Source organism: Rhinoderma darwinii, chromosome 1, assembly GCF_050947455.1.
Source record: "Rhinoderma darwinii isolate aRhiDar2 chromosome 1, aRhiDar2.hap1, whole genome shotgun sequence".
Classification (NCBI taxonomy): Eukaryota; Metazoa; Chordata; class Amphibia; order Anura; family Rhinodermatidae; genus Rhinoderma; species Rhinoderma darwinii.
The window spans coordinates 342,318,969-342,344,482 of record NC_134687.1 but is presented as its reverse complement, the minus strand read 5'-3'; the positions used below and the strand labels follow the sequence as shown (position 1 = coordinate 342,344,482).

Genomic DNA, 25,514 nt, shown 5'->3' with positions numbered 1-25,514 from the left:
ACTATCATGTGTCATTTATACTACTGGTGTCCTCATATAATGCAGCAACTGTTTGAGCCCTCTGAGGCTTCTAGGCTTCGGCCCACAACCATGAGGTTATGCCCCTACAAAATGATGTGTGCACAGAAAAATGAAACAAAATACTTGGTTCTGATATTTTATAATAAAGGCATGATTTTTTTTAACATCCCTCTTTCAGACTCTTCTCACTAATAAGGGCAGCAAACACTTCTTGGATCGCCAGCTAAATTCAACAGGTTGGACATCAGAAGACATATCAAGGTTCCTGGCCAAAGAATCAGAAGAATGGCCGGCTGAGAGCGAAACATCGTACACTTGGAGAGAAGCACTCAATGAGACTGACCGTGTTGTGCTGACCATGTCACGGTTCATGGAGGTGAGTCTTGCAGAGTCCTCCTGAAAATTTTGAGAACATAATGTGATTCAGTTGATTTTTTTCGAACATTATCTTGTTTATTATGTGGTAATAATAAGGTCTCGTTCACATCTGCATTCAGCTTTCCGTTGTACTGCTCCATCAAAGGAGCAGAACAGTGGAAATACCAGAAGCACCGGTTCCGTTGCACAATTGACACCACCGGCAGCCTTTGACTTTAATGGGTCCCGTCAGGTTTCTGTCGGGTTATCCGTGGTTTCACCGGAAACATTAACTCAGCATGCTGCGCTATTGTTTGTGGTATGTATGGCCCCTAACAGAGCCTCCAATACAGATGTGAACGAGGCCTAAGGGTGTGCTCACATCAGCGTCGGCCTTCCGTTCGACCTTTCAGTCGGAGGAACCAATGAACGTAAAGCCAAATGGAAACCATAGCTTGATTTCAATGGATATGCTTCTGTTGTAGTTGGTTTCCATTTTTTTCAATGGTAATGCAAACGGAAGATATGGTTTCCGTTTGGCTTTCTGTTCATCGGTTCCTCCGACGGAAAGGTCGAACGGAACCAATGAACAGAAGCCCGACGCTGTTGTGAACAGGCCCCAAGCTAGTTCTTTATCAGTCACAAGAAGCCTCTATTTATGTGCTAAAACTAAGGCCTCATGCACACGACTGTAGCCATGTGCACGGGCGTGATTTCCGGGTCGGCCAGTCACTGAGTGACAGCCGCTCGCAAATCGCGGGCCGTGCACATGGACGCGGCCATTATTTTCAATGAGCGCGGACCGCAGAACTCGGCCGTAATAAGGCTTGCCCGTTCTTTCTGCGGTCCGAGCTCCGGGGCCATTCATGGATCGTGAAAACCACGGTCGTGTGCATGGCCCCATGGGAATGAATGGGGCCGAAATTCTGGATTTTCGGGGGAGTTGCGGCCGCAAATGCACGTTTGTGTGCATGGGGCCTAATTACAAAATGCAAACTTTGTTGACAAAATAACTTGTACAGGTTTTATTTTTTTTCTTGATCTATTAAAAATAAGAATTACAAAAATAATTAGAATTACAGATGAAAGGTCACAATGAATGTCTTCTTTCCAGTGTGTTAATCTGGATAAATTAGAACCAGTGGACAATGAAGAAATCCTCATCGACAAGTCTATGGAGCTGCTACATGAAACAAAATTCTGGGCAGGCATAGTTTTTGTGAATTTGCCAGAAGATGATACTGTACTACCTCAACACATCAAGTATAAAATCAGAATGGACATCGATAATGTAGAAAGAACCAACAAGATAAAGGATGGGTCAGTTGTAAAAAGATTTTTGTTTTTTATAATTAATCTCTCTTTTTTTTAAATACAATTCCTGTCTACAAGTCCAGAGTTCATCTGATCAGTGTTTTCCATATCCTTTTACATGGACTTTAGTAGCAAGTAGATAAAAAGAAACCGCTTTGACCATGAATTAAATTTTTTGCTTTTGTTTTTTTCATGCTTAGAATAAATATTGTGGGAGTTTAAGGACAAAAGCCGACCAGTTAAGCCGTATTACTCTAGTTGATAATTGTTACAGGCCCGCCCCATATTACAGATCATGTTCCCTGACCGCAACATTGATATTAATCCAGTCTTCATAGATCTTTAAACTGTTTGGTTATCTACTAACTGCATAAAAAGAGCTAGAGGTGCTGACGGTCTGGATAGCTGACCCATTTAATTTCTTATGTTTTTGGCTACATTGGACAATGATCCTTTTGCTAAGGCCTGTCTAGGTGTAGCTATATTACATAACAACCCACGTTTTAATTCCCTATATGTGGAATAATAGGTTAACATTTTTATTGCTAAAACAACAATAAATACAATATAAATTCAGCAAATTGTGCAGTGTAAATATTCAAATTAAAGCTACCTGTCATCTGATGTATGTTCTTACTTCTGTATAGTTACTGGGATCCCGGTCCTCGTGCTGATCCATTTGAAGACATGCGCTATATCTGGGGGGGATTCGCTTATCTACAGGATGTTATTGAACAGGCAATCATTCGAGCGCAGACTGGCACTGAGAAGAGGACAGGAGTATATGTTCAGCAGATGCCCTATCCTTGTTATGTAGATGACATGTAAGTAAGATCTAGGTCTCTATGGCATGTTGTCGACATAATACTTGGACAGAAAATATATTTAAATATTTGATCAAGAGCCATTTACAGTAAGTGTCTAGAAATAGCAAACTATTATGCTACTGCATTAAAAAAGTAGTCCTGTTACATTACTTGTCTGCCTTTGATAATCAACCTGGCATAATGTTCACAATGTGCAGAGGTTCCTGCAAGGATTATACACCCTATCACGTCTTTGTAGGGCAGCTCATTCAATATGTGTGCTTTTAGCTGAAATTAAATAAGAGTAGTGTCTGTACCCCTACCCATAGGCAAGCACATGTTGAAAATAATTTTGTAGAGGGTCTATCGGAAACTTCTGAAAAAGGGGTGTGGTTTAGTGGGGAAAGGGGCATGGCTTAAAATGTGCCAAAGATCTGGCACAAAATTCTGTTGCAAAGTCAACCAAATCAAAGGTGGTATAAGAAGGAGAAAAGTGTCTTGCAAGTGTCGCTAGATGCACCAAATTTATCATATAGCATTCACTACTGTGATAAATTCGTCTTCTGTATTGCTGGTCTTAAGTTTACACTGATACTTACACAACTTAGTAAATCTGCCCCAATGTGTCTGAAAGTGTATATCACATTTGGCAATAATTACATGTACTTATCATGTTCTGTGCTGTTAGGTACATAAGCATTTTAGGATTTTGTAACATCCTTTAGCCTCAATATTAATACAGTTTTTCTTGGATTCAGATTTTTACGAGTCATGAGTCGATCCCTGCCCTTGTTCATGACATTAGCTTGGATCTATTCTGTTGCTGTGATCATTAAGGGAATTGTCTATGAAAAAGAAGCACGTCTAAAAGAGACTATGCGGATCATGGGACTGGACAATGGCATTCTGTGGCTAAGTTGGTTTATAAGCAGCCTTATTCCACTTCTTATGAGTGCAGGCCTGTTGGTGTTGATCCTTAAGGTAAAGCATAAGTCAATTAATTGTATTTTTCTTGACTAATACAGCGGTCATCAACCTAAATATCATATACATTGATAATTCATTAACCTAACAATATGACGATGTACACTGTGAATTTAATAATAAGCATGCTATAAAAGTAAACTTTTTTTTTTTCTCTTTTAGACTGGAAACCTTTTACCTTATAGTGATCCAAGTGTGGTATTTGTCTTCTTGTCTGTCTTTGGAGTGGTGACCATCTCACAGTGTTTTCTGATCAGCACTATTTTCTCTAGAGCCAATTTAGCAGCGGCTTGCGGTGGCATTATTTACTTTACACTTTACCTACCCTATGTACTATGCGTTGCGTGGCAAGACTATGTGGGCTTCACTCTCAAGATTTTTGCTGTAAGTAGCACTTTATTGTTTCAATAATCCATCAGAAACTTTTGATGTTCTATTTCTATACTGATCCAAAATGTGCTGCTAACTAAATAACATTTCTAGTTCGATTACTTTTGGAATGAATATTTGCAGCAAGTGTTGCAAGTCATCGTGTTTTACTGTTTGCTACACGCACTAAGTATTTGCATTAACACGATATGATTATCGATTTTAATTTCTGATAACTGATTGACCTTAACAAAGATCTTGAATTTTGATCCAGTTTTGAAGATTGTTTTGTCTCCATATCTTCCTTCTAGAGCTTCTTGTCACCTGTTGCATTTGGCTTTGGTTGTGAAGTTTTTGCACTTTTTGAAGAGCAAGGAGTTGGTGTACAGTGGAGTAATCTCTTAGATAGTCCCCTGCAAGAAGATGGGTACAGTCTTACCACCTCTGCCTTCATGATGCTTTTTGATACACTTTTGTATGGCGTAATGACTTGGTATATTGAAGCCGTCTTTCCAGGTAATCTATTTTGCATAACATAAAAAGTACAACCAGATGGACTAACCGAGATTCAATTCAGAACTCTAATAAATGCTGCATAAGGCCTTGTTTTATGCAAATGTTCTTAGTTTGAAACACCCATTTAAAATAGGGAAGGCTTTAAGTATACTTTAATGTGATATAGTCGTTTTTGTCGATATTTGGCATACAACGGTTTCTGGTATGCCATTCGTTTCAGCACGGTCTTCATTTTGGTAATTGATAACAATTACTTGAGCCGGTCTGAGTGGAATATGATACCGCTTTCTAATAGTAGATGACACTGAAAATTATATTATACACATACTGCAATTTTGTTTCATTGTATAACCAATATTATCTTTAATGGTGTATGTAAAGAACAATCATTGTATTGTTTCATAACTAGCTGTGGGTCCAGACACGATTATCTAATCTAAGGTCATCAGTTGCTGACTGTATTCCTGCCACACAATGTAGTTGATCCCCATATGATCTGGACTGATCTTAGCTCATGGGATGGCAAGGTAGACTTTATTCCTTTTTTTAGGGAATTAATCTTTTGAGTTATAGGTTTTTGGCCACCAAATCTGGTAATGTTTTCCAGAACTCCGTTTTGAATACATCATATTGTTTGTCATTTCCGTGTGAAAAGTACCAGGACAAAAAAAATAAAAATGCAATAAATGTCTACAATTTAGGCCAGTTTGGAATTCCCAGATCTTGGTATTTCCCATTCACAAAGTCTTATTGGTGTGGAGAGGAACCAAAACCGATGCATCACTTCAGTTCTTTACAAAAGGAATCATCTGAAGGTAAAATTTGTTGACATTGTAATTCTATGTGTAATGTCATTTCTTAAGTGTATCCTTAATTTGGTACTTCTTTTCCTAGTTTGCATGGAAGAAGAACCGAGCCATCTTTCACTAGGAGTCTCTATTCAGAATCTGGTTAAAATTTATCGAAACGGTAAGAAAGTGGCAGTGGATGGCTTGTCACTCAGCTTCTACGAGGGGCAGATCACTTCATTTCTGGGACATAATGGAGCTGGAAAAACGACAACTATGTAAGAACATTAAATTATAATATTATTTAAAAATGTGTAATATAGATAGATAGCTAGATACAGTAGATAGATCTAGAGGGCCAGTTCACCTACTCACCTCTCTATGATAGGCCATCTTCTAGATAACCTAAAATATAGAGCTATGTTTGATGTCCGATACTATTTTAGAATGTTATTGGTATGGTTTCTCTCTACAGTACTATGTTTTGTAATTTTCTTTTTTCTTTTACTGTGTGTTAGACATATAAAATAATAGAGAAAATAATAACTTTTTTTTTGTCCTTTGATTAAAGGTCCATATTGACGGGCTTGTTCCCACCAACCTCTGGAACTGCCTACATTATGGGAAAAGACATCCGCACTGAGCTCAGCTCTATCAGACAGAATTTGGGAGTTTGTCCTCAGCATAATGTCCTCTTTGATATGTAAGTAAGATCAATTAGAAGCACAGAATAAAGATTTAACTTACAAGTATCAGGTGCTACCACTGGCAGTGTATAATTTTTGAGACTTCCGAGGTGCCATAATGCTCTGACATGTTTATGGAGAAGTATGGAATTCAAAGAATATTAGTTATTTTCTATCAGATTTTTTGCAAAAAAATACCAGTTGAATTGGAGTGTGTGTGTGTGTGTGTATATATATTACGTGTGTGTGTGTGTGTGTGTGTGTTTTTATATATATATATATATATATATATAAAATATATTTTTTTTTTACATTTACTTATATAGTATTTTAACATTTAATTTTTTGTTAATCATGAACAGATACTACTTTCTCATTGTACTGTGAAATATCAGCGATAAAGCATTTTAGTTACTATTATTACAGATATTTAAAGAATGCAACCTATAATTATATATGCTGTTAAATCATGTCTATAGATGACTGGAAGCTCCCAAAAAACATGTACATTAAGCACCTGCATATATTTCCCATGTGATTGTTGCTGACAACTTCCATGGCCTTTTTTAAGGTGAATTTCTAAAGAACATGATGAATCAGCAGTGATAGTTCTAGGTTTATCTATGTCCGTTTATAACTTATGCCGTTGTCAATAATCTGTTTCAGATAATGCGTTAATCTAGAGTTCTCTTGTACTGACTCAAGTCTCCTGTCAGATAATGAACTCATGTGACGTAATGAACTGAATACATTGGAAACACCCTTACCAAATAGATTTATTTATTTTATTGCTATCTTAATTTATATAAGCTTAGAGAACTACTAAGATTTCTAATAGTAAATACATATATTCCATGTACAATGTTGAGGAACTCTACAGTCAATCTGTTTTTTAACTTCTAAAAGGCCATTCATATTAAATACACTAGCTAATGTGAGTTCTGTATTGTTGCGGTGTCCGATGGGGAATAAAACCCTGTCCAGCATATGTTAAAATTCTAACCAGTGCTAGTTTATCTGTGAAGTTCCCTCATCTGTGCCTCTCCACCATTTCCCTCCAGGCTCACTGTTGAAGAACACATCTGGTTTTATGCTCGACTGAAAGGGCTTTCAAAAGAAAAGGTAAAAGCCGAGATGGAACAGATGATAAATGATGTTGGCCTCCCCAATAAGAAAAAGTCCAAGACAAGTCAACTGTCAGGTAATGCACAAATATCTTACTACAGCTACTGTAAAGCCAACGAAGTTACTAGAATTTGAAGTATTCCAAAAAATAGTAAAATCCACATATTGACTTCATTACAGGCTCTGCAGCCATATTGTGACCAACAAAAATAATGTTCCGTCCTATAAAAGGGAAAAGGGTATTCCTGACAGATAGTATTACTAAATGCACACGTGGTACTTTACTGCAAAGTTGTTATTTCTATAGTATATACAGTATACTATGTGTCTAATATAAGATATGTTTGCACCTTAATGTGATTGGTGGCCTAAATGACCCATTCACACATAAGCCACATAAGCCTGTGGAATGTAATGGGTTTATGTGGTTAATATTGCAATACCGATCTCTCTATTGATTTGCTGGAAATGTTGGATTGCCTAATGAATGTAAACAAAAAGTCTTCGGGTATGTTCACAGAGGTTTTTTATGCTGTTTTTAACACGGAAACCGTGCCAAAAAATGTCTGAAACCGCCTCCCATTGATTTCAATGGGAGGCGCTCGCGGGAGAAAAGCATCATGCTCTTTCTTCAGGCGTCTCCGTCTCTGACCTCCCATTGACATCAATGGGAGGCAGAAAAAGCTGTTTTCGCTGCGTTTTTTTGCCCGCGGTCTCAAAATGCCTCAAACGCGGCAAAGAGAGTGCAGGCAGGTCAAAATCTGCCTCAAAATTCCAGAAGTACTTTTGAGGCAGATTTTTCTGCCTGCAAAAAACTCAGTGTGAACGAGGTTTTAAAGTGTAACTAAACTTTCAAAAAACTTCTGACATGTCATAGTGACATGTCAAAAGTTTTGATTGGTGGGGGTCCGAGCACTGAGACCACCCACCGATCACTAAAACGAATCCGCAGAATCGATTGTGTGAGCGCTGAGCCGCTTGGTTTCGGTTCGGCTTTTCTCTGAAAGTCAAGCAGTTGGTGTAAGGGCTCATAGACTTTATATTGAACCAGCATACCGTTACCTCGGCTTTCAGAGAAAAGACTATCAGAAACCAAGCGGCTCAGCGCTTCTGCCGCTTCGTTTTAGTGATCGGTCGGGGTCTTAGTGCTTAGACCCCAACTGATCAAAACTTCTCACATGTCACTATGATGTGTCAGAAGTTTTCTGAAGGTTTGGTCACCCTTTAATTATTCTGTATTGAATGCAAACATCTACACTCGTGGACTTTGCATACTGCTTGACAAAATATATTTCTTTTGTTTTATAGGTGGTATGCAGAGAAAACTCTCTGTTGCCTTGGCTTTTGTTGGTGGATCTAAGGTTGTCATTCTTGATGAACCCACAGCTGGAGTTGACCCATATTCGAGAAGAGGCATTTGGGAGCTGCTACTTAAATATAGACAAGGTAACTCCTAATTCCAGTGTGCTGAAGTGTGACTGGATTGTGAATTCAGAATCTAAACAGACTGAATGTTTTTTGTTTTTTTTATCCAGGACGGACAATTATTCTTTCCACACATCACATGGATGAAGCTGACATCCTTGGAGACCGAATCGCTATAATCTCACAAGGCAAATTATGCTGTGTAGGATCTTCTCTGTTCCTGAAAAACCAACTAGGGACTGGCTATTACCTTACATTAGTGAAGAGGGACACAGACTCCTCTCTTAGCTCCTGCAGGAACAGCAGCAGTACAATGTCTTACCTGAAAAAGGTATATTCAGCTCTAACATTGATTATAGTTATTAGACAAAGTTAACAAACCTGCCACAAAATATGTCTGACCAGTTACCAGAACAAGTTTTGCACGTGCTGTCGAATCTCAAATGGATGATTAACCAATGACAAGAAAATAGTCTGAATTAATTGAAGACGTTTTTCCACAACTGGAAGTTAAGAATTATCACTAGAATATGCCACAACTTTATCATTTATTGGGGTACAATCGCTGAGACTCGCACCAATCACTAGAAAGAAGTGGCCGCACAGTTCTTTACTGGAATATGTGGGTTGTTTTTGACATATGTCTATCATGTTTAACTGAAAAACTCTTCATAGGAAATTCAGATTGTTAACTATGTAACGTTTGTTAACAGTATTCATGTCACGTATGTTCGTTGTACCACTAATTTACCAAAAATGGCTTGATGTATTTAAAATATATAACAACATTTAGTGTGGGACAAGTGTTCTATGGACAAGTTCAAATTTTATCGTTGGTCTAATTTTTGAATACCTAAAAGTCCATACAGGTATACTTTTTACAGTAGTGACATAATACAAATTCAGCCAGTTTACATGTTATTAATGCATAATTCTTAGAGAAGAATTAATGCTAACAATACCTGGAAATTTTTATTAGTTAGATTACTGCCTCATAAAGGACCTACTAAATTTATCTGGGATGACGGTACCCCGTCATTTATGGGCAGGAAAGCAGCAGATCAGCTCTTGCTTGCAAACCGAATAAGAGCTTGATGCTGGCAACGCCAACAGGAGCGGGGACCACAGAAGCGGTGATTATTAAACATAGCAAACATACCACGGATCGGAAGCGAGAAACCAAGAGTAGGGTAATTATCACCAATTTAGCTCCTTTTCTAATCCTACACCTAACCCTCCATTCTATTCAATCAGAAATGTAACTATAACTGTTGTAATCACCGCCACTGTTGCCCCTGAACCTGATGATGATAGGGTCAGAATCAAAAGGCAACCCTTGTTCCCATAGTGGCTATTGATTTACATGATGCTGGATTTTAACATTTTTGTAAGTAGCTTGCTTCCTGCACAGTACACCTTTATGAGCACTAACAATCTTCTATTGCCTGTGCTTCTACTATACAGCAACCTAACTAAGCCACTGTGTTTGCTTCTATAAGGAAACTTGTATGTTTATGCTGCTTTAATGACATGATTCACAATTACCAGTCGACTGATGCCGGTCTGCTCACCAACAATCTTGTGTGTATTTATGTTGCAGGAGGATAGTGTATCGCAGAGCAGTTCTGACGCTGGACTGGGCAGTGACCATGAAAGTGATACTTTGACAATCGGTAAAAAGAACAGATTTTTCAATATAAATTGCTTAGGTACAATCTAGGTTAACCATGGTGGTACACAGCATATTTTGTCAACCACTGTCTTAGGCTTCGTTCACATCTGCGCCGGGGCTCCGTTCATGGGTTCCGTCTGCGCTTTCCCTCAGGGGAACCCATGAGCGGAACCCTGACTGAAACAAACAGAAACCATAGGTCTCCATTTGCATCACCATTGATTTCAATGGTGACGGATCCGGTGCAAATGGTTTCCGTTTTGTCACCGTTGTGCAAGGGTTCCGTTGTTTTGACGAAGATGGAACCCTTAAACATTAATATGGTACCATCGCATCAGAATTTTGTGACATTTCCCAATGTTTGATACTTTTTAGAGACCTGTTTTGTCCAACGGAAAGCGTTATGCCATTCTGAAGACTTCCATTTAAGGCAGTAAGATAGTTCCCCTTGTTTGGAAGGTTGTAGCATGGAGTCGTAAAAAACGGAGATGCCTCCAAATAAGGGTGTAGTTTTAGAAAAAAAAAAAATTATGCAAATTTGGGGAGTATTGAGTCAATTTGGTGGACAAGGAGTGTTTTATAAGCAGAAATTTATACTAATCCTTGTTAGAGATATTTGAGGTGGATTTAGGGTATGTTCACACGGCCAAATTTCAGACGTATACGAGGCGTATTATGCCTCGTTTTACGTCTGAAAATAGGGCTGCAATACGTCGGCAAACATCTGCCCATTCATTTGAATGGGTTTGCCGACGTACTGTGCAGACGACCTGTTATTTACGCGTCGTCGTTTGACAGCTGTCAAACGACGACGCGTAAATTTACTGCCTCGGCAAAGAAGTGCAGGGCACTTCTTTGCCACGTAATTTGAGCCGTTCTTCATTGAAATCAATGAAGCACGGCTCAAGGTTTACGAGCGTCTCAGTCGCCTCGTAAATTACGAGGAGGAGCTTTTACGTGTGAAACGAGGCAGCTGTTAACAGTCTGTCTTTTCACACGTAACTGCCTCTCAGCGTGTGAACATACCCTTAAAGTGGTTGTCCAGGATAATAAAAACATGTCTTTCAAAATCATGTCCTTACTTGTCCACGGGTTGTTTCTGGTATTGCAAATAATAGACGTGCTGTTTCTGCAAGAATGCAGCCATGTTTTTCTAATCCCGGACAACCCCTTTAACTTCTGCTCCCATATTCTCTTCCCGTGCCTGTATGTTTTTCATGTGTAAAGGCACACATGAAATAGAAAGAGGTAGTTCAGGCTGCATTTCAAGGAAACAACCATCTAAGGATGCTAGTACAATTATTCTTAAAAAGTATCTTACAAATTGGTTTGATCTTGAAAATTCACAGTTTTAAGTTCCGTGGGAGAACTACAAATTCCGGGTGACATGTAAATGATTTAATATGTAATCTCTAGCACATACAATATCTCGTAATGTGTGAATGATTTCATACATATTCTCTGGCACATACAACCTCTTGTAACATGTAAATAATTGAATAAGTCATCATTGGTACATACGATTTCTGGTAAGGCTATGTTCACATAGTGTTTTTACACTTCACTTGGTGTTTGTGCCAGAAATTCTCCTGCACATACACCAAATATATCCATAGGGCCCTATTATCCCACAGATGCCTAAAGAGTGTCACATCTGTGGGAGAGTGCATCGACATACCTTTTTTTTCACTGTATAGGGAAGCATAGTTTGCTTTGCTATCCTATATAGATGCACCACGCAAAACAACATATAACGCATGCTATACATTTTTTGTATCATGGGTGACCTATGCCACTGTATGCCTATACAGTGGATTATATTGGAACCTTTTGTCTGGGGTATATGTTGGGATATGGTCCCTATCTGTATCTCCAAACGAACGCTAAAATAAGATGTGAACAGAGCCTAACATGTACTTTGTGTAATATGTCATCTCTAGTAACATATATTTGAACCAAGCATAAAATTCTCACAACGGGCGTCTGTTTTCTTGTCTTGTATGGGTCTCACAGATGTCTCTGCCATTTCAAACCTCATCAACAAACATGTGCCTGAAGCCCGATTTGTAGAAGATATTGGACATGAGCTGACTTATGTCTTACCTTATGAGGCTGCAAAAGAAGGAGCATTTGTCGAGCTTTTCCATGAAATAGATGATCGTTTAATTGACCTTGGCATCTCCAGCTATGGCATCTCAGATACTACTCTGGAAGAGGTAAGATATTTCATGTTTAACATTTTCTTTCTGATTTCAGTTTATGGAGCAATCTCAAAACGTACAAATTCATGAATAAGTGACTTAATAGTAGAATTTATTTCTCCAAATATGTTATCTTTGTGCCCCATCAAACTTTTTACAGCGTGCTGGCAAAATCAGAAAGGGGGATTACAATTCATACATAATCCCCAATTCAGCTACTCGTAGTAGCATATCTGACCTGTGATAAAGACAAATAAAATGTACATTTTTTTTTATATTGTTTTCTTATTTCTCTGTTGCTACAGATCTTCTTAAAAGTGGCTAATGATACGGGGGTGGATGCGGAGACATCAGGTAATCAGCATTATAATGTCCACGTTTTTGTTGGATTTGCTTATCATTTTTGGTTACTACATTGACTGTGTTCTTTTATTGTCCAGATGGGACACTGCCTGCTAGGAGAAAAAGATATGCTTTTGGAGACCACCAGAGCTGCCTACGACCTTTCACAGAAGACGATAATTTAGAAACCAATGACTCTGATATGGATCCAGGTATTTAAAGAAACCTATGATTTGATATGGGGAAAACAATCGTATATACTCATTAAGAAATAGTGGTGTAATACATTTTTCCCAGGATATGTTAGTTTATCCCATGATGTAAATGCTACTGTAATTCATACTACAATATGCAAACTAAGAAATTCAACTCTTTCCGTATTAATCAAATCCAATTCGCCATTTATTAATTGCAGGGAGAAATAATTGTTTGTTAGCAACATATTTTATCCATCTGGTTACCTTATATGTTCTTTTTCTCACCGCAGAATCACTAAAGACAGATTTTCTCATTGGTAATGATGGAAAAGGGTCCTACCATGTAAAAAGCTGGAGTCTGATGAGGCAGCAGTTTACAGCCTTACTTTGGAAGAGGTTACTCTATGCCAAGCGCAGCAGAAAGGGCTTCTTTGCACAGGTGAATAAATTCAAGAAGAAATGAAAAAGTTAATTTACTGCATTTTTTTTCTGTGATCAGATCACCTCGAGCAATACATAATTCAAGTAAATGACCCGAGCAGATCATTTTTATGTGACAATAATCTCTGTCATCATAATTGAAATGAATCTGTCATATTTAAAACTGTCGTAGTACGAGCCAAATTGTGGTGATCAATAACATAGGAGTGGACTATAACATAGGATGGCTTTAAATTTTACACTCTGATTAATGTTATAAAGAAATTGTTTACATGCAATAAAAAAATCACTGCATATAAACACTCTCTTAATATTTGTAACTGTTTGCAATCGCATTGTCAGATCTTGCTGCGTGTAAACTCTGCGTAATTTGCAAAACTATAGCGTCACATGCTTCTGTAAGTTCTTGGCGAGACCACACACAGGTCAATAAAGGTGATGTTTTTTTAACTGTAGACTTGTGTATCTGTCGTCTAATCAATATTCAGTTAGCTGTAAGATAGTGCCTTCCTTTACCCTTTCCATCTCCATACTGTGAAAAGAATAGTATTTTCCTAATACCTGTACTCCTCACCCCAGTATTGGAAACGGGAAGTCATATTGATTAGGAAAATTTAGGGGGCAGGAGTGCTGGTGGCTTGTAAACCATATGTGCTATGACTTTGAAGGAGTTTTACTACTGTTTGAGCCTCTGCTGTTACATATAGGGTTAATGTCATCTCTTAGTTAAAGGCCAAGGTCACACCTGCACTTTTTGGTGCAATTTTTCGAGCCAAAGCCAGAAGTGGATTCAGAAAGGTATAAAGAAAAGTCTGATGTATTTATCTCCTTTCTTTTGTGTCCACTCCTGTGTTTAACTCAAAAAACGGGGCCAAAAAAACTGCATGTGTGATCCTACCTAAGGCATATATACATGAACTCATTGCTAGTGATACATATGTCTCAGTGGTATAGCTCTATGTAAAACTAGTGCACATGAAAAGTGGAGGTGTCACCCATTACAATCAATAAGGTTGCTGCTTTAATTTTTCATAGGGAAACAATGACAGCTGGAATCTGATCGTTACTTTTTCATTGCAATTGTTTTGATAAATCTCCAGTTTGTGGTTGCGTTTTGATTTCCTCTAATTCTAGAATTTTCCCTATCATCATCAGTTTCATGGGTAATTTTGTTGTATGAAATGACTACAAATTCTAGTATGTCCGTCAATCCACTGGTTGCCTACATATGAACATGTAACTATTACATACAGACTTTGAATCTAGTGTAACATGCGTCTCCAGAGCCATTAATAGTAACTCACTATCCATCTACTTCCAGATTGTGTTGCCAGCTGTTTTTGTTCTCATTGCACTGATGTTTAGCCTTATTGTGCCACCATTTGGAAAATACCCCAGCCTTGAGCTTCAGCCCTGGATGTATGATGAACAGTATACCTTTTTCAGGTTAGTATAATTGAATATCATTATTTGACGTATAGAACGTTAAATCTCCATTATGGTTAAGCCTCTTTTTTTTTTTTTTTTTATCTTTCTAATCTTACTTTGTCATGTCAAACTAGAATGAAAAAACATATCGGATCTTCACAAAAAATAACCACTTGCCACACACACTTCTAGTTTATTATCACTCCTTTATTATGTACCATTAAACTTCTTAGAGGATCTGATTTCCTATGAGATCGTACTTCTTGTATGCATTATATTATTAGTTACTACAGATGTTAAGCAGTATATATTTGTTAGAGTATCTGCAGTTTCAAAAAAACTTTTTATATGTCCGAGACCTATCAGAAGTTTGGATCGGTGGTGGTCCGGGTGCTGAGACCCCCACCGTTGCTGAAACAAAGGTGTAGAAGCACTCAGCTGAGTGCCCTGCACCATCGGCTGTGATTGGCGCTCCTTGTCAGGCTGTACGTGGCTCACATGGAACGTATATAAGTCCTCTTCTGCCTGACGAGGAGCACTGATCACAGCCGCAGGTGGGGGTCTCAGCACCCGGAGCGCCACCGGTGAAGACTTCTGATAGGTCTCTAAGACCTATCAAAAGGTTTTTGAACGTGCAGATACTCTTTAACCATATTGCTCTAAAACTTCTAGTACCAGGAGACTGATTTCATGTTGAAGAGGCTGCTTGTCACTGACTCTGTGTATTTTGCTCATAGCAATGATGCCCCAGAAGACTTGGACACTCAATCTATTTTAAAAGCTTTGATTGAAAAGCCTGGCTTTGGAACGGCATGCATGGATGGATATTCTATTCTGTGAGTATTCGCTGTTGTATTTCACTTGCCATTTTGTTTCTTCCTATTTTTCTGGGAAGGAGCACAAATGAATGTCATAAAATATGTATTTTACTTTACAGGGGTGTTCCTTGCTCAGATGAGGATGAAGAATGGAGAACTCAGTTTGTACCACAGTCTGTAGAAGACCTTTTTCTTAATGGTAATTGGTCAATGGAAAACCCTTCACCAGCGTGCGAGTGCAGCAATGACAATGTAAAGAAGATGCTTCCAGTCTGTCCTCCGGGTGCCGGTGGCTTGCCGCCCTTTCAGGTATGTTATTCCCATACTTGCCCAGGCTACCAAAGGTGGCAGTAGTACGCTCTATGATCTTTGTTAGGGAAAGGAAAGAGATAAGGAACAACATAATGAGGGCTAAGCTCTGAGTAACTGCTTTTACACATTCTTAGAATGATCATTGCCTGACCGTGATTAACAGCACAAAACAGTAAATAATAAATACATATGTGGTACCCCCATAACTGTAACAACCTGTGCAATAAACCTAACTCAATATTTATGACAGTCAGTGAATGGTGGAAAAAACAATAGCAAATTTCTCCTGTGATGAAGATAAGATGTTACACATGAAACACTTTCTCATGTATCTCAAAATGGCGGCTAAAAAAACCTACTAATTTCCAGCAATAAATAAGGTCTTATACAGGTAATTCAAAATACATAATTATATAGCTGATATATATATATATATATATATATATATATATATATAGCAGAAAAAGAATGGCGACAGCACCCTGCGACACTAATGCCACCTAAACCACTAAATATAAATAAATATGCACTAAAGCTAAATCTACCTACAAATAGGGAGGTTCTTAGTGCACATTTTGATCAAAAAGTGTTAGCCCACCTGCCACGACAAGGCGACCTCTGTAAGGTGGGAACCTACTCTGCACATACAGCCAGAACTGGGACTAAGCCTACATATATACCTGGGGATGGTAGGATCCAGCATTGAACTGATTAAAATCACCCAGGGCAGAATGGGAGGAGTGCAAGAACAAAAATGGAGGCAGTCACTAACCCCACATATATGGATCACATAAACAACAAAAATTTGAACAGCACATTCCAACTAAATGATATAAAATGTGTATGCAGGTGCAGGACACCTGTGACTGCAAATATACAGCAGAAAAAGAATGGCGACAGCACCCTGCAACACTAATGCCACCTAAACCACTAAATATAAATAAATATGCACTAAAGCTAAATCTACTTATAATAGGGAGGTTCTTAGTGCACATTTTGATCAAAAAGTGTTAGCCCACCTGCCACGACAAGGCGACCTCTGTAAGGTGGGGACCTACTCTGCACATACAGCCAGAACTGGGACTAAGCCTACATATATATATATAATTCAAAATACATAATTATATAGCTGATATATATATATATATATATATATAGAATACGGAGTGGCAAAAATAAATAAAGTTTTCTGCCAACCTGAGTGAAGACCGCACCCACATTTCAGGTGCATTATCAATGTGGAGGTATTTGCAGTCCTGTTGGATAAATTATTAAAGGCTATATACACAATTAAAAAAAAATGTTATTATTTTTTTTTAAGTCCGTGTGTTTGGTGCAACTTTCAAATTGGGTTTTTATTAAAAAATATGTTTTACTTTTTGAGATACAGCTGCTTTGTATCCTGTATACAGAGCAGCTGTATCATGCGCTAAGACCTAAATCCATCAGCTCAGCGTGACTGACTGGTTCAGTGTCAGCAGGTCCTGTGTGTCTATGACACACAGAATCCCCCTGTAGTCTATCACATCTAAGTTATGAACCCCATTCATTTCAATGGACCCATGCACACGACCGTGGTTTCCACGGTCTGTGCATGGCCCAGGAGCCTGGACCGCAAAAAAACGGGGCATGTCTTATTACGGCCATGTGCACAGCCTGTGATTTGTTGATTGACACTCCGTGTCCGTCCGACCCAAAAATCACGGCTGTGCACATGGCTACGGTCGTGTGCATGAGGCCTAACAGCCTTCCTTGTTTAGAGTTTCATGAACCACAGGACAAAAATATTGTGCTACAGATTACAGGACTTGCAGCAGCGGTTGTCGAAACCATTCCCTCCCTTTTCATCTACCTTTTGATTGCTGTGAAGCTATTGGCTGAAGCTACTGCACCTAGACGATCGCTTTCCCTGCCAATTGGGGTGCGGATAGGAGCCATGCACCAACCAGAACAACACACAAAATTGCAACAGTATATACAGAACACATACTCTAATTGTTAAGGTTAAAACATGACAGAGTATCCAGTTAGGGTGTAGTTACACGAGCAGGACTTGTGCTGTTTTTTTGCCACGACTATCGCAAAATCACAACAAAAAATTTGTGATTTTGCTAACAAGTCAGCAAATTTGCCATGATTTTGCATAACTGTGGCAGTTTTTTAGGCTACAATTTGCTATATTCGAAGCAAAAAAATGTCACAAAACCTGCGTATTTGACTACATCCTTAGACCTGTTGTGTATCATGATAGTTCAACTGTGTGGATTCTCTTTTTGTACTTCATGAAGTGTTTTCTACATAAAATTGCATAAGATTCTGTTTACACTGGATTAAGCACAATCAAATAAAATTTTCCTGTGTTTCTGTTCACTGGCAGTTCCAAGTAGACAGATAATATGCTGGAAATGCATTACGCCATATCCTGTTGTGAAGTACATTCTGCAGTGAACACACTGCTGTGCAATTGTGTGCACTGTGGGGGACGTTTCTGGCGTAGAAGTGGCACAAACTGCCCAAGTTGAGGCTTTTGAGCCATTTCCACCGCTCTCACTACTTAACAAAAGTGGGTGGGGCTTAGAGGAAGGACCCATTGCAGAGCCAAATGCATTTACTATATTTTATGCCAGAAACTGATGTCAATTATAGCCGACTGGCTGGCGTACATTTTATTTAATGGCGCTCGGACAGCCGAAGATGTGAAAAATGTATTCAGTGGTGTGTGATCCTAATAATTTTGTTGCATCTTACTCCAGCTTGTTTTTTATTAAGACTGGTGCAGTCTTAACCCCTTAATGACCAGCCTATTTTGGACCTTAATGACGAAGCTATTTTTTACGTTTTTCCATCGTCGCATTCCAAGAGCTATAACGTTTTTATTTTTGCGTCGACATAGCTGTATAAGCTCTTGTTTTTTGCGGGACAAGTTGTATTTTTTAATAGCACCATTTTGAGGTACATATTATTTATTGATTAACTTTTATTAACTTTTTTTTGGGGGGGAATAGAAAAAAATCTGAAATTTCGCCCCTCTTTTTTGCGTCTTAAATCTACGCCGTTTACCATGTGGTATAAATAATACAATAACTTTATTCAGCGGGTTGTTACGATTGCACCGATACCAAATTTGTATAGTTTTTGTATGTTTTACTACTTTTACACAGTAAAAACGCTTTTTTTTCAAAATGATTTGTTTTTGTGTCTCCATATTTGAAGAGCCGTAACGTTTTTATTTTTTCGCCGATGCGGTTGTATGAGGGCTTTTTTTTTGCGGGACGACTTGTAGTTTTTATTGGTACAATTTTGGAGTAGATGCGACTTTTTGATCACTTTTAATCACATTTTTTTAAAGTCAGGATTCACAGAAAACAGCAATTTTTCCATAGTTTTTTATTACATTATTTACGGTGTTCACCGTGCGGGTTAAATAATGTAATAGATTTATAGTGGGGGTCGTTACGGACGCGGCGATACCAAATATGTGTAACTTTTTAACTTTATTTTGTTTTTTTTAATAGTAAAGCATTTTGTAAGGGGAAAAGCTGGGTTTTTCATTTTTTTTTCAAATTTTTTTTAAAATTAACTTTATTAAACTTTTTTTTCACTTTTTTACTAGTCCCATTAGGGGACTTTAATATGCGATTCTCCGATCGCTATTATAATACGCTGCAATACTTTTGTATTGCAGTGTATTACTGCCTGTCCGTTTAACACGGACAGGCATCTGCTAGGTCATGCCTGCGGCATGATCTAGCAGGCATTCACTCCAGGCAGACCTGGGGGCCTTTATTAGGCCCCCGGCTGCCATTGGAGACACAGACACTTGGCAATCGTATTGCTGGGTGTCGGTGGGAGAGAGAGGGAGCTCCCTCTCTCTCTCCAAAACCACTCAGATGCGGTGCACGCTATTGAGCGCCGCTTCTGAGGGGGTTAAACGGGTGAGATCGATACTAATATCGATCTCACCCGGCAGAGCAGGGACGCTCCCAGCCCTCAGCTGCCTCTGGCAGCTGAGAGCAGGGAGATTTGACGCTCCCTGCTCTGTTTACTTATTCCGATGCCGCGACGTAAAAAGTCTATGGCATCGGAATAAGGCCCGTTAGTGACCGACGTAGAAACACGATGGGCCGGTCACTAACGGGTTAATACATCTCCCACATTATGTGTGTGCCGCTATATATAACAATGTGTTCTCCGCTATATATAATAATGTGTGCACGTCCAAATATAACCGTGGGCGAAATTTAAAAAGGATTTTTATGTCAGTTTTCTGGCGTTAAAAAGTCGCAAATGATGGCGCATTCTATATTTGCACATTCATTTGTGGCTTTTATTGCTGTTTTACGTCGCTGGGGCTTAGCGAGAGGGGCCACCAATAGCCCAACCAATTTAGTATCATTTACGACGATTTTTGTCTGTATTTTTCCAAACAGAAGAAACAAAACACTTCAGACGTCCTGCAAAATCTCACGGGAAGGAACATATCAGATTATCTAGTAAAGACATATGCACAGATTATTGGAAAAAGGTAAGTCATGTCTTAACTGTAATTACAGTAAAAATGGATTCCTGATCAAATGGTTCCTAAAATATTAAAATCTGCAACGTTCCAAAACTAGAACAGAGAGAACCAAAATGAAGCCGATAGCAGCATGTTTACATTCTATATAATTATCTATGATTGTCCAATTACCCAGAGGATGTGATCATTCAATAGCTATCCAGTCCCATTGACGCCAGATTAAAGTCATTTCAGTACATTAGAGTTTGTGTTATAACGCATCTTATACGTAATGTGAGACCACTTGTAATGCGTTTTTCTCTCCAATCTTCAGCTTAAAGAACAAGATCTGGGTGAATGAGTTTAGGTATGTACTTGCTCTGGTTTATACCTTTTACCCTCCCTTTGTGTATATTAGTAAAAATAAAAAAATGGCAGTTAATGAGTAATAGCAAAGCTGCTATACAGATCATCAGGACCAGAGTGACCTGGTTATGCCTTACAGATTTTTTTTTACAAAAGAAATCTATAAGGGAATCCGATCCTAAGATTACTCAAATAAACTGGAACATTGCATCCACTGCTAACATATATTCCAAAAACTTACTCCACTGACCAGTAAAGGGGTATCCTATTCAGTGGCGTAACTAACACTATAGCAGCTGTAGCGGCTGCTACGGGGCCCGCAGCATGAGGGGGCCCGTGTCGCCCGCCGGCACGGGCCCCCACCATGGCCGGAGGCTCCGCTAGCAGCCGCTATGGCTGCTACAGCGCGACGCCACTTAACACTATGGCAGAGCAGGGAGTTATCTCCCCGCTCTGCCATTAAACAAAATACATGTATCCCCTCTCCACAGGATAGGGGATACATGTGTGATCGCTGGCATTGATAGGGAGAACGGGGGACTGAAAGCGCCGGTCGCGCTTGTGCGCATGCGTGACCAGCGCTCCTTTCATTTTTATTGAGCTGCGCAGACGCCGGAAGTCAGAGGTTAGTCATGGAGAATACAGGGGTGGCTGTATGGTGTTCTCTAGAGGGGGGCTGTATGGCGTTCTCTACAGGGGGGGCTGTATGGCGTTCTCTACAGGGGGGGGCTGTATGGCGTTCTCTACAGGGGGGGCTGTATGGCGTTCTCTACAGGGGGGGCTGTATGGCGTTCTCTACAGGGGGGGCTGTATGGCGTTCTCTACAGGGGGGGCTGTATGGCGTTCTCTACAGGGGGGGGCTGTATGGCGTTCTCTACAGGGGGGGCTGTATGGCGTTCTCTACAGGGGGGGCTGTATGGCGCTCTCTACAGGGGGGGCTGTATGGCGTTCCCTACAGGGGGGCTGTATGACGTTCCCTACAGGGGGGGGGCTGTATGGTGTTCTCTACAGGGGGGCTGTATGGCGTTAGCGCCATACAGCCCCCTCTGTAGATAACGCCATACAGCCCCCCCTGTAGAGAGCGCCATACAGCCCCCCCTATAGAGAGCGCCATACGGCCCCCCCCTGTAGAGAACACCATACGGCCCCCCCTGTAGAGAACACCATACGGCCCCCCCTGTAGAGAACACCATACGGCCCCCCCTGTAGAGAACACCATACGGCCCCCCCTGTAGAGAACACCATACGGCCCCCCTGTAGAGAACGCCATATGGCCCCCCTGTAGAGAACGCCATACGGCCCCCCTGTAGGGAACGCCATACGGCCCCCCTGTAGGGAACGCCATACGGCCCCCTGTAGAGAACGCCATACAGCCCCCCTGTAGAGAACGCCATACAGCCCCCCTGTAGAGAACGCCATACAGCCCCCCTGTAGAGAACGCCATACAGCCCCCCTGTAGAGAACGCCATACAGCCCCCCTGTAGAGAACGCCATACAGCCCCCCTGTAGAGAACGCCATACAGCCCCCCTGTAGAGAACGCCATACAGCCCCCCTGTAGAGAACGCCATACAGCCCCCCTGTAGAGAACGCCATACAGCCCCCCTGTAGAGAACGCCATACAGCCCCCCTGTAGAGAACGCCATACAGCCCCCCTGTAGAGAACGCCATACAGCCCCCCTGTAGAGAACGCCATACAGCCCCCCTGTAGAGAACGCCATACAGCCCCCCCTGTAGAGAACGCCATACAGCCCCCCCTGTAGAGAACGCCATACAGCCCCCCTGTAGAGAACGCCATACAGCCCCCCTGTAGATAACGCCATACAGCCCCCTGTAGATAACGCCATACAGCCCCCCCTGTAGAGAACGCCATACAGCCCCCCCTGTAGATAACGCCATACAGCCCCCCCTGTAGATAACGCCATACAGCCCCCCCTGTAGATAACGCCATACAGCCCCCCCTGTAGATAACGCCATACAGCCCCCCTCTAAATAACGCCATACAGCCCCCCCTGTAGATAACGCCATACAGCCCCCCTCTAAATAACGCCATACAGCCCCCCTCTAAATAACGCCATACAGCCCCCCTGTAGATAACGCCATACAGCCCCCTCTGTAGATAACGCCAGACAGCCCCCCTGTAGATAACGCCATACAGCCCCCCCTGTAGATAACGCCATACAGCCCCCCCTGTAGAGAACGCCATACAGCCCCCCCTGTAGAGAACGCCATACAGCCCCCCCTGTAGAGAGCGCCATACAGCCCCCCCTGTAGAGAGCGCCATACAGCCCCCCATGTAGAGAGCGCCATACAGCCCCCCCTGTAGATAACGCCATACAGCCCCCTCTGTAGATAACACCAGACAGCCCCGCTGTAGATAACGCCAGACAGCCCCGCTGTAGATAACGCCAGACAGCCCCCCTGTAGATAACGCCATACAGCCCCCCCTGTAGAGAACGCTATACAGCCCCCCCTGTAGAGAACGCCATACAGCCCCCCCTGTAGAGAGCGCCATACAGCCCCCCCTGTAGATAACGCCATACAGCCCCCTCTGTAGATAACGCCATACAGCCCCCCCTGTAGATAACACCATACAGCCCCCCCCTGTAGATAACACCATACAGCCCCCTTTGTAGATATCTACAGGGGGGGCTGTAAAAAAGGCACTATCTACAAGGGGGGGGTTTGTGTGACACCCAGGGGAGGGGGGGGGCCCCAGTCAAAAGTTTGCTATGGGGCCCAGTCTTTCCTAGTTACGCCCCTGATCCTATTCTATCATTTTGTAAATAAATGTGTCCTTCCATTAACACTAAGTGCAAAGAGTTGCTACTGTGTTCTATACAGTATATTCATATATATTTACTATGCATACAGTCATTATAAAAAAATAGTGTCTAAAATTCAGGCTTCGGCTATGTTCACATCTGTGTTGGAGGCTCTGTTCGGGGCCTCCGTCACAGATCCGATCCAAAATGCTGAAAAAAATAGCGAAGCATGCTGCGCTATTTTTTTCTGGTAAAACCACGGACACCATGATTGAAACCTAACAGCACCCATTAAAGTCAATGGGTTCTGTCAGGTCGTCGTAGGTGTCCGCCATGCGACAGATCCATCACTGTCGTTATTGTCATTGTTCAGCTCCTACGAAGGAGCAGAACAACAAATATAGCAACGCAGATGTGAACAATTCCTTACTATTGTAATACATACTATTTATTATTGTCATATGCACACTCATTTATTCCTCAGGTATGGTGGTTTCTCCTTGGGTGCAAGCAACTCCCCAGCATTACCACCAAGTGAAGAAGTTTTGGCCTCCATTGAACACATTAAGAAACAACTGAACCTATCAAAGGTACGCAATTCTGCAGGTTTTTCCATTTTGAAAAAGAAAAAATCTTTTGAAGCTGTTGTGTTTCTTGTTTCCGTTTGCTTGCTCATCCTGCTCAACGGCATGTTTGGACCCAATGGTCCAGCAAAGTTTTAGTATTAGAGTATTAGTGTAAAATGGAGAAGGGACCCATGTACAAATTAACCTTTGTTACCCATAAAATTCAGATCATCTCAAGGACAGAGCAATACACTTAAAGGGGTTGTTTTTTTTAATTCGCTCTCGTTCTAAAATAAGGGACCTTTGCAATGCAATGTTTGTTAAAAAATGTAATGTTCTATTATTAAATCTGATATGTGTACTTAGATTTAAAACAAATATATTAATCACATTAATTAGATCCGTGAACTAATGTAATGTCTTGTGTTTTCTTTCTCAGAATCAGGCTGCCAACCGTTTCCTTGACAGCTTTGGGACATTCATGAAAGGGCTCGATGCAAAAGATAATGTAAAGGTATTTACATCACTGTCCGTACTTAAGAAGGCTCAGTCACTAGTTTATTGATGCCCTATCTCCTAACTAATCTAATAGGCACTGTCATGCTGATAACTACAGTGAAAATTGTATCCCAAAACCTTTATTGTTTCAAAAGTTATGAGCTTTTTTTTGAAATATACTAATGAGACTTTACTTGCCAAATGGGCGGTAACTTTAATTTTTTTCTATGGGCGGTGTAATGTTTTCTGTATGACGCTGTCCGATCTGCATCAAACAGCTTCTCCTCCTTTCCTGCCCAGCGTGATCTCAGCTTCAATAGCGAGATCACGCTATGTTGTTAGTTCCAGCTGCAGGTCCTTCAACACAGCTCATCCAGGAAGACGGTCCCTGCATCTGCTTTTTTTTTTTTTTTGGGCCTAAAAGACGCACCCATAATTTAAAGCATAATAGAGGAAAAAAAGTTATTAATTTTTTTAATGTAAATGTTCTATGGGTAATATTTAGGTGATACAGTACCACAGTGTCCAACCACAATGCCAGCCACAGTGCCCCAATACAATGCAAGGCCACAGTGCCTCACTATGATGCCAGCCACAGTGCCCCAATATAATACCAGCCATAGTGCCCCAATACAATGCCAGCCACAATACCAGGCACAGTGCCCCAATACAATGCCAGCCACAATACCAGGCACAGTGCCCCAATACAATGGCAGTCTCAGCGCCCTAATACAATGCCATGTACAATGTGCCAATATCAGGCACAGTGCCCCAATACAATGACCGCCACAGTGATACAACATATTGTCAGCTCTAGTGCTCACCAGAAATCAGAAGTGTGGAGAGGCAGGGGTTAATGGTGGTGAATCTGACCTTGCTGCTGCTCTGTTTATAGGAGGGGGCGTGGCTAGAAGGTCCTTGTAGATCAGTACCTGCACAGATTTACTGTGCTGCATGTACAAATGTCTGTGTTATTTGCTCACTGAACAATCAGATTTTACAGAAGTCTGTGTGTAACATG

General features: G+C 40.7%; 1 protein-coding gene across 2 annotated transcripts in view; it reads left to right on the top strand.

The window, feature by feature from the left end:
- The window catches only part of ABCA1 (ATP binding cassette subfamily A member 1), a 105,198-nt gene that overhangs the window by 64,512 nt on the left and 15,172 nt on the right, over nucleotides 1–25,514 (top strand). The window contains exons 12-36 of one of the 2 annotated variants that reach the window (XM_075826011.1): nucleotides 200–397; nucleotides 1,493–1,698; nucleotides 2,340–2,516; nucleotides 3,257–3,479; nucleotides 3,645–3,866; nucleotides 4,163–4,367; nucleotides 5,069–5,182; nucleotides 5,262–5,433; nucleotides 5,727–5,858; nucleotides 6,903–7,042; nucleotides 8,275–8,412; nucleotides 8,502–8,722; nucleotides 9,441–9,581; nucleotides 9,992–10,064; nucleotides 12,077–12,279; nucleotides 12,570–12,618; nucleotides 12,705–12,818; nucleotides 13,094–13,242; nucleotides 14,566–14,690; nucleotides 15,410–15,508; nucleotides 15,610–15,799; nucleotides 20,233–20,327; nucleotides 20,635–20,667; nucleotides 23,914–24,019; nucleotides 24,435–24,509. In XM_075826011.1, the coding sequence (XP_075682126.1) occupies nucleotides 200–397; nucleotides 1,493–1,698; nucleotides 2,340–2,516; nucleotides 3,257–3,479; nucleotides 3,645–3,866; nucleotides 4,163–4,367; nucleotides 5,069–5,182; nucleotides 5,262–5,433; nucleotides 5,727–5,858; nucleotides 6,903–7,042; nucleotides 8,275–8,412; nucleotides 8,502–8,722; nucleotides 9,441–9,581; nucleotides 9,992–10,064; nucleotides 12,077–12,279; nucleotides 12,570–12,618; nucleotides 12,705–12,818; nucleotides 13,094–13,242; nucleotides 14,566–14,690; nucleotides 15,410–15,508; nucleotides 15,610–15,799; nucleotides 20,233–20,327; nucleotides 20,635–20,667; nucleotides 23,914–24,019; nucleotides 24,435–24,509 (3,600 nt within the window). The remainder of the gene's footprint in view (nucleotides 1–199; nucleotides 398–1,492; nucleotides 1,699–2,339; nucleotides 2,517–3,256; nucleotides 3,480–3,644; nucleotides 3,867–4,162; nucleotides 4,368–5,068; nucleotides 5,183–5,261; nucleotides 5,434–5,726; nucleotides 5,859–6,902; nucleotides 7,043–8,274; nucleotides 8,413–8,501; nucleotides 8,723–9,440; nucleotides 9,582–9,991; nucleotides 10,065–12,076; nucleotides 12,280–12,569; nucleotides 12,619–12,704; nucleotides 12,819–13,093; nucleotides 13,243–14,565; nucleotides 14,691–15,409; nucleotides 15,509–15,609; nucleotides 15,800–20,232; nucleotides 20,328–20,634; nucleotides 20,668–23,913; nucleotides 24,020–24,434; nucleotides 24,510–25,514) is intronic. The other variant, XM_075826020.1, reaches the window with a different exon arrangement.